General features: G+C 36.7%; 1 protein-coding gene across 4 annotated transcripts in view; it reads right to left on the bottom strand.

Annotated features, from left to right (window-relative positions):
* Positions 1–811: 811 nt before the first annotated feature.
* Positions 812–7,619, bottom strand: part of LOC127655930 (maestro heat-like repeat-containing protein family member 1) — a 48,585-nt gene continuing 41,777 nt past the window's right edge. For all 4 annotated transcript variants that reach the window (XM_052144014.1, XM_052144016.1, XM_052144017.1 and 1 more), the window contains 8 exons: positions 7,339–7,453; positions 6,677–6,823; positions 6,104–6,292; positions 5,144–5,293; positions 4,721–4,855; positions 3,935–4,037; positions 3,153–3,218; positions 812–2,825 (listed from right to left, as the gene is read on the bottom strand). In XM_052144014.1, the coding sequence (XP_051999974.1) occupies positions 2,749–2,825; positions 3,153–3,218; positions 3,935–4,037; positions 4,721–4,855; positions 5,144–5,293; positions 6,104–6,292; positions 6,677–6,823; positions 7,339–7,453 (982 nt within the window). In that variant the 3' untranslated portion in view covers positions 812–2,748. The remainder of the gene's footprint in view (positions 2,826–3,152; positions 3,219–3,934; positions 4,038–4,720; positions 4,856–5,143; positions 5,294–6,103; positions 6,293–6,676; positions 6,824–7,338; positions 7,454–7,619) is intronic.

Genomic DNA, 7,619 nt, shown 5'->3' with positions numbered 1-7,619 from the left:
GCTTTCTTGAGCAGGGGGACTTGCGGGTGCTGCAGGATTTCAGTCCTTCACGCCATAGTGTGTTACCAATTGTTTTCTTGGTGACTATGGTCCCAGCTGCCTTGAGATCATTGACAAGATCCTCCTGTGTAGTTCTGAGCTGATTCCTCACCGTTCTCATGATCATTGCACTCCACGTGGTGAGATCTTGCATGGAGCCCTAGGCCGAGGGAGATTGACAGTTCTTTTGTGTTTCTTCCATTTGCGAATAATCGTACCAACTGTTGTCACCTTCTCACCAAGCTGCTTGGCGATGGTCTTGTAGCCCATTCCAGCCTTGTGTAGATCTACAATCTTGTCCCTGACATCCTTGGACAGCTCTTTGGTCTTGGCCATGGTGGAGAGTTTGGAATCTGATTGATTGATTGCTTCTGTGAATAGGTGTCTTTTATACAGGTAACAAACTGTGATTAGGAGCACTCTCTTTAGGAGTGTGCTCCTAATCTCAGCTAGTCATCTGTATAAAAGACACCTGGGAGCCAGAACTCTTTGATTGAGAGGGGGTCGAATACTTATTTCCCTCATTAAAATGCAATTCAATTTATAACATTTTTGACATGCGTTTTTCTGGATTTTTTTGTTGTTATTCTGTCTCTCACTTTTCAAATTAACCTACCATTACAATTATAGACTGATCATTTCTTCGTCAGTGGGCAAACTTACAAAATCAGCAGGGGATCAAATACTTTTTTCACTCACTGTATTTAACTTATGATATATTTCATTCTCTAAAATCTTATCCTAAACAGACTGGAATAAAGCATGTGTTGTTCTTGTGAGGTTGAGAATCACACCAATGCAGTTTAAGAGTTTGTTACCCAATTAATTTATGCCAAGTTCACTAAAATATGAATTAGCTAAAGAATAAAGACATTATTAGCCCACTTACATTGTAAAGCTGACCCAGACAATCCACTATAGCTACTGTGATGAATATGTGGTATCATCTTATAGGACAGGTCAGGTATTCCATGTACCAAACTTCTTAGCATACCTAAATTCTCAAACATCTTTGTCCAATTCATCAAGACAAAAACATCCAATATTCTGAGAAGTTTAATATATTCAGTCTTATTCATGCTAAAACTCTAAAACATTGCACTTATCCTGAAAAACATTGAACTTTACTAATTAACTTACTAACAATCTATAATTTACAAAACGGAACAGGACTGGTGATTCAGCTACACATAAGGATCACAAAAGGAGTATGAAACATAGTCACAAATCTTTTAATAACTAATCTACAAAGATTTATCAGATACAAATCCATGTTTTTGGCACTGTAGTGAATGATATAATCAAAAGACACTCAAGCAAGTTTTTACAAGGGTGTCAATACAAGATTTCAATTTTAGTTAGTGGCTCAACATTTTACGCTAAAGCACGGATTATAATCTATAGGATTTGATAGGATTAAAATCTAAAGCCTCAAAATCAACTCTAAGGCAATGTTCACACCGGCAGAAAAAAAATCAGATTTTTTGGACACTGTCACTCAAATCCATTCAGGTTTATGTAGTCTAAACAGGACAAAAACACATTAAACAGGGTTGCAGGGCACGCAACGCACTGCAAATATCTTATAATAATACAGATACTGGCTTAACTTACCCAAAGAGATGCGCTAAGGTGCAGTTACCCATACTGGTTGTGAGAAACCACAACACGACAAAGTATTGAATGTCACGTGAATACAGGACTCTTGAGAATTTTGAGCATTTCATCACGGGACGCGGGTCCTCGTCTCACCATACAAATTTTTTATGATTTTATACAGGACATAAAGCCTTCAATAAAGGATGTTTCACTCTCTGTTAAAATACAGGACCCAAAAGATAAAAGGCGTCCTGTATGAGACATTGTATTTTTGGCCAAAATGCAGGATGTCCCCACTAAATGGGCAGCAGCAAAATTAGCAGCAACAAACATTGTATATGCCACCTCTCCCATTTTTAAGCCGTTTGTGAACAATGTTCATATTTGGATACTGCCCTCATTAAAAGCATAATAAATGGTAAAATATCATCGCTAAAATCTCATGCATGGTGAATATGCAAGTTTGCTGCATTACATGACAACTAATGTGGAAGTGATTACAAAAGTGACTGTAGTCTGAACAGAAAAAATCTGATCTGGCCACATATTACTTGTATTTTGAACAGTCACTCAAAAAACTGGATTTGAGGAAAAATCTGATTTTTCCTGCAGTGTAAACAAACTGAGCAGCACATAAGCTGTACATGTAATTTTATTTTCAGGAAAACCTTGTTGAAAAACAGTGTTGATTTTGGTTTAAAGTATACTAATTCATACTAAATAAATTTGTAATGCCTTCATGTGTTGATATTCATTTAGCATGCTTCACTAGTGGTCAAGGAAATTTGTGTATTTCTTTTGTAAGTATAAGGTTTAAAGGGTGGCCAGGTACCTACTGTACCTCTATAACACATTACAAACCCATCGATAGTGACAAGAGCCAAGGATGGAATCACACACTACACATCTGAGAGAGCTTACAGTAAAATTGCTGTAACATGACACACATCTTCACCATTTTATTTTGTATCTTTTCTTACAGAACTAGTGTACAGTCTTTGGTCAATAATAAAAACATTTAAAGGATTATTAAAGAGCAACAATTCAAGGCTTTCTCCTTATTTAACATATTTAAAATAGTAGATTGATGGCTGTAGAGTAGAGACAACTTCAGTGAAAATTACCCATGGCTTCAGCAGCTTTCACTCGCACAAGAGGATCTGGATCCTGTAGCAAAATCACCAGGCCTGAAGGAGTGGAAAAAGAGAGAGAGAGAGACAAAGAGCATCATTACAAGTCAGACAATTGCTGAACATGCAAGTCAACTGGCAACCAACAAATAGCAGGGTGCATTTTGTGATAAAATAGAAAATAAAAAGACTACTTCATCAGCAGTACATATTCCAATGTATTTTTCAATACAAAATCTCCATTAAAATAGACATACAATGGAGTTTGAGAGTGTAACATCATATATGCCACAAAACAACAAATGAATCACAATAACAAGAAAGTGCTGTCCTTCCGGAGATATCACACTACAGATATTATTACTAAAGGACTTCAGTACCCACCGTTGGTCACAGACCCCATATTCATATGGGAAAAATGCTCATCAGGAAGGTTCCCAAGCAGAAACCCTACAAATACACACATACAAATGCTTGTTAGGAGCATTGTGCCAATTGAATGTAATACTAAAAAGTGTGCTAATGTTTCAAAAGAGTGTAAGCAAGCAACAGTAACTATTCTGTGGCACATTTAGGCTGTTTTCACACTAGATTTTGATTCGAACCAGAGTATACAGCATTTAACAACACAATAGTTGATTTGGTTGGAATGAAAGGGGTTTGATGGTACAACTCCGATGTGAACCGCTATTGATGACATAATTTGCATCATTGTATCCTCAACACATACTACGGTATAATACATTTTTCATAGCTGCTTGTTTCCGAATAAACTGCCTTTGGAGAGCAGCACATATTCTTCATATCTCTTGCAATGCATCCACGGCAGACAAACTGAAGTTCCATTCTGTCTGTGTAAAGGTTGGTAATAAACCAAAGGGACAAAAAGATGAATAAATCTGGCATCCTGTCATTTTTGGGTCAGTTAGAATGGTAAACGGTTGTCACTAGTACTAACAATGGAACTCATGTTAATGACGCTAGTGTACCATTGCATCCAAAAGTACAATGTGAAAAGAGATCAGCCTGTGCAGGGGGTAAATAGAACTCTGGTTTAGACCAAGCAATAGAACTAAGTGAGAAAACAGCCTTAGTGACTTGAAAAATCAGTTTTTTCAAACAATCATAACATGCCATTTTGAACATATTGAAATTTTTTTTTTTACCAATGAACATGGCAGCACTGGCTCTAATCTCTGCCCAGTTACTCTTGAAGAACTGAATGACTGTGATGTGGTAGAAGTTCAGCATGCCTGGGAAATCCTGGATCTTTAGTTAAAATAAAGGATAAAAAAAGTGTAATGTCTATTTTACCAAGAGATGTTTTCATTAACATTTGAGTCATGGCATTACAGCATTTTACTGATATCATGTCTGCCTGCTTGTCCGTCTGTCTAGATAGACAGACAGACAGGCAGACAGACAGAAAACAAAGCAGATTAAAGGCCTTTTGTGGGTTTGTTTACAGTTAAGAGTTATGAGCATTCCGTTGGCCCATTTGAACATTCCATCAATATAAGTCTATGGGTAAGATTATTGATCCTCCACTGTGTAAAATCCGCAAGTCTGATCAGAAAAGACATAGCACACTATTCAGGAACAGTCTTAAGGTCTGTACCAAGTTTGGTGGATGTAGCTTGAAAGCTCTAGGTAGGAGTTAGTGTTAGATATTTTGGTCTTGGTTTAGTGATTTTTAAAACACCTAAACCAACTTTGTAGAATAACAGTATGATTTCAAGCAAACATAACTATAATTGCTAAAGACATTGATTAGTATATAACAGAAGAAAACAATGACATATTCAAATTCTGGCTTAAAAATGTTTTTGAATAATCTTTGTACAAGCCAATATATCTACTCATAGGTATGCCGCGTTGTATCAGATGAACAGAATGTCCTATGTAGTTATTCTATCCCTGTTCTTATAATAAAGATTTGACTCTTGCCGTACTATGTATTTGGTGAGGTCATTAATGAACTCTCCATAATGCAGACCCTTCTCCTCGTGAAGATGGTTTTGGAACATGGCAGAGATCTGTACTGAACCTACAACTGGAGCACACACCCGCATGGCATACTTGCATGCCTAGGGGAACAAAGAGGCACACACGATCAAAACTCATGCAAGCAAGCAATCACAAACAGACTTCTTGCTTTTGGACTTTAACAGTATACATCTCATATTGCACATCATTTGACAGGAACATGTAAAACTACAACAAAATGAGAGGATCATTAATACTGTTCTGCTTTTGCATTATAGTAACTAGCTTTAAAACATTCATAAATTGCAATACAATTCTGGTACACTGATATTTACAGCCATTAAAACAAAAGCAATCTGCGTAGGAGTGTGCACAGACTAAAAACTGACCTTGACCACTTGAGGGTTGGGATCGCTGAGGTGCAACAGCAAACTGACAAGAACATTGTGGATCTGGTCCTTAAAGACGGGCTCACCCGAACCAAACTTTGACAGGTTTCCCATGAGCATGATGGAAGCACATCGGATGTCATCATTCTCCTGATTGAATATGACAAATTATCTATGAGTAAATGCTTAAAACAAAACTCCTGTACTTTGTCAATTTATGCAGAGAATAATATACAAAAGAACTGAAATGTGAGATCATTTTAAGATGGTAGTAGGGGTGGCCGCTATGACCAAAATATAGTATCACGGTAGGAGTAATTTTATATCATTGTAATGGTATACAACACAAATTTAGTTATTTTTACTGGAAACTCAACAAAAGATGATATATACAATCCTGTGCAAAAGTTTCAAGCACTGAATTTTTTTTGTGAGGATTTCTTCAAAAATAATGCCATAAATAGTTTTCATTTATCAATTAATGTCATCCAAAGTCCAGTAAACACACAAAAAAAGCTAAATCAATATTTGGTGACCACCTTTGCCTTTAAAACAGCCCCAATTCTTCTGGGTACACCTGGACACAATTTTTCTTGGCAGATGTTCCAAGCTTCTTGGAGATTTGTAAATTAAACAAAAAACAAATAAAGGTGCTTTATCTCATCTGACTATTTTCTCTTTTTATTTGGAACTTGATGGATGCAAACAAAAAGCTAAGATTAATAATAACACATGAATGTTACATGTTGTTTTTGAAGCCATTTTAATTTCTGCCCACTGATAAATAAATCTACCACAGTATAAACAGTATAGCAAAATCTCTACCGGTTGACACATTTTTACTGGTCGCATAATACATACAAAGTTAAACTGCCCAGCCTTAGATGGTAGCATAACTAAGACATTTGCTGCTTAATGATTAGGATTTTAAAAATTTGCACTTTCGCTCTACACACTCACATTCTCTAGAAAGGGTTTAATCTTCATAAAGATGTACACCACAAGCAGCTGGACGTTCTTTTGGTCCAGATAAAGCAGTATCTTGGACATGCCTGACATGGCCTCCAGTGTGATATGTTTCTCTGGATCATCCTTCTCCTCCATACCTGAACTCATGGCTGCTAAAAGCTCCTTTGCGTACTTATTTACCTGATCGAGAACAAACAGAAGCAGGGAGATAACTGAATAACAGCATATAATAACATCCTTAACAGACTGCTTTTGTAGGTAATGATGTTCAACTACACTTGACTGCAGAGGGAACACACAAAAATGCAAAGAACAAAATAATAACAGAGCAGAACAAGTGCACAGAGTTTTCCCATTTCTCTTTTAGGGAAACAACAGGGGATAACTTTTAGGCAGCAGTTGCTAGGTAACATTTTAGACATTAGGGTGAAACAATTTTGTGCATGAGACAACTTCCATACTGATTGATGCAAAAACAAGTCTCACACAGTTTCCAAGAAACTATTAGCTGGACTCTTTATCCAAGGTGTGTTTACTTTCAGATGTCAAGCAATGGGTCTGTACCTTCTCAGGTGAGCCCACAGCGATGTTCCCCAGGCCTCGGACAGCCAGCATGCGGACAGTGCCGCAGGAGTCAGTTATCCTCTCCATCATGTTGTTCATTAACATGTCCAGAATCATCAGTTCAGTCGCCACATGGTGGTTAAGTAGCTAAAAGAAAAAAGAAAAAAATCTCAACATGTACAACGGCTAATAGAAAACCTTAAACAAGAAATGAAACAGTTCAAATAAAAAAAGATGAAAAAATGAACCGGCTGATTTGCCACATTTGTACCGTGCTTCATCTCAAGTCTAACGATGCGTATGCATGTGAATTAATTGTAAGGTGTCCATTTTCAATAGTTTTGCTGATGTGCAGAACTGACAGAGAGAAAAATTGCAAACTAATAAAAAAAAAAAAAAACAGAAATGAAATGGCAATGTAATTGCATACCCATACCCATATTAAAAGCTTTATTCAAGTAAAACCAGTGAACAATCTGTGAGTTTTCAAGATAGTTAGCAATCATTTGCTGTTCATAGATAGTTTTTTTGAATTCTGAATAGATATCTGTCACTTCATATTCACACTACTTTATGTCCTTATTCTGCAGAAGGACAATTTACAAACTGTTAGATGATAAATGTTTGATAGCCTATTCCAAGACACAATAAACTCGTCTTACCTCAGAGAAGAACGCTGTGATTGTTATCCTCTGGCACTCATAAATATTACTGAGAGAAGGACAGAGACTCTCCACAATGGCAGGAAGTCTTGGACCAGCATGCTTGGCCATTGCTCTGATACAAAAGAAAAGAAAAAGCACCTTCAAAACTTGCACTTCAGAAAAACTTCACAAACACATTGCATGAGACAATATGTCTGCTACAATAGCATGAAATCTTTGCAAAAGCTACAAAAGCTCTCAATATATGCAAGAACAACATCAAGGACAATACAACTTTT

This window comes from Xyrauchen texanus, chromosome 15, assembly GCF_025860055.1.
Source record: "Xyrauchen texanus isolate HMW12.3.18 chromosome 15, RBS_HiC_50CHRs, whole genome shotgun sequence".
In the NCBI taxonomy this organism is placed as follows: domain Eukaryota; kingdom Metazoa; phylum Chordata; class Actinopteri; order Cypriniformes; family Catostomidae; genus Xyrauchen; species Xyrauchen texanus.
Note: the sequence above shows the minus strand (reverse complement) of the source record. Positions and strands in the feature narration are given on the sequence as shown.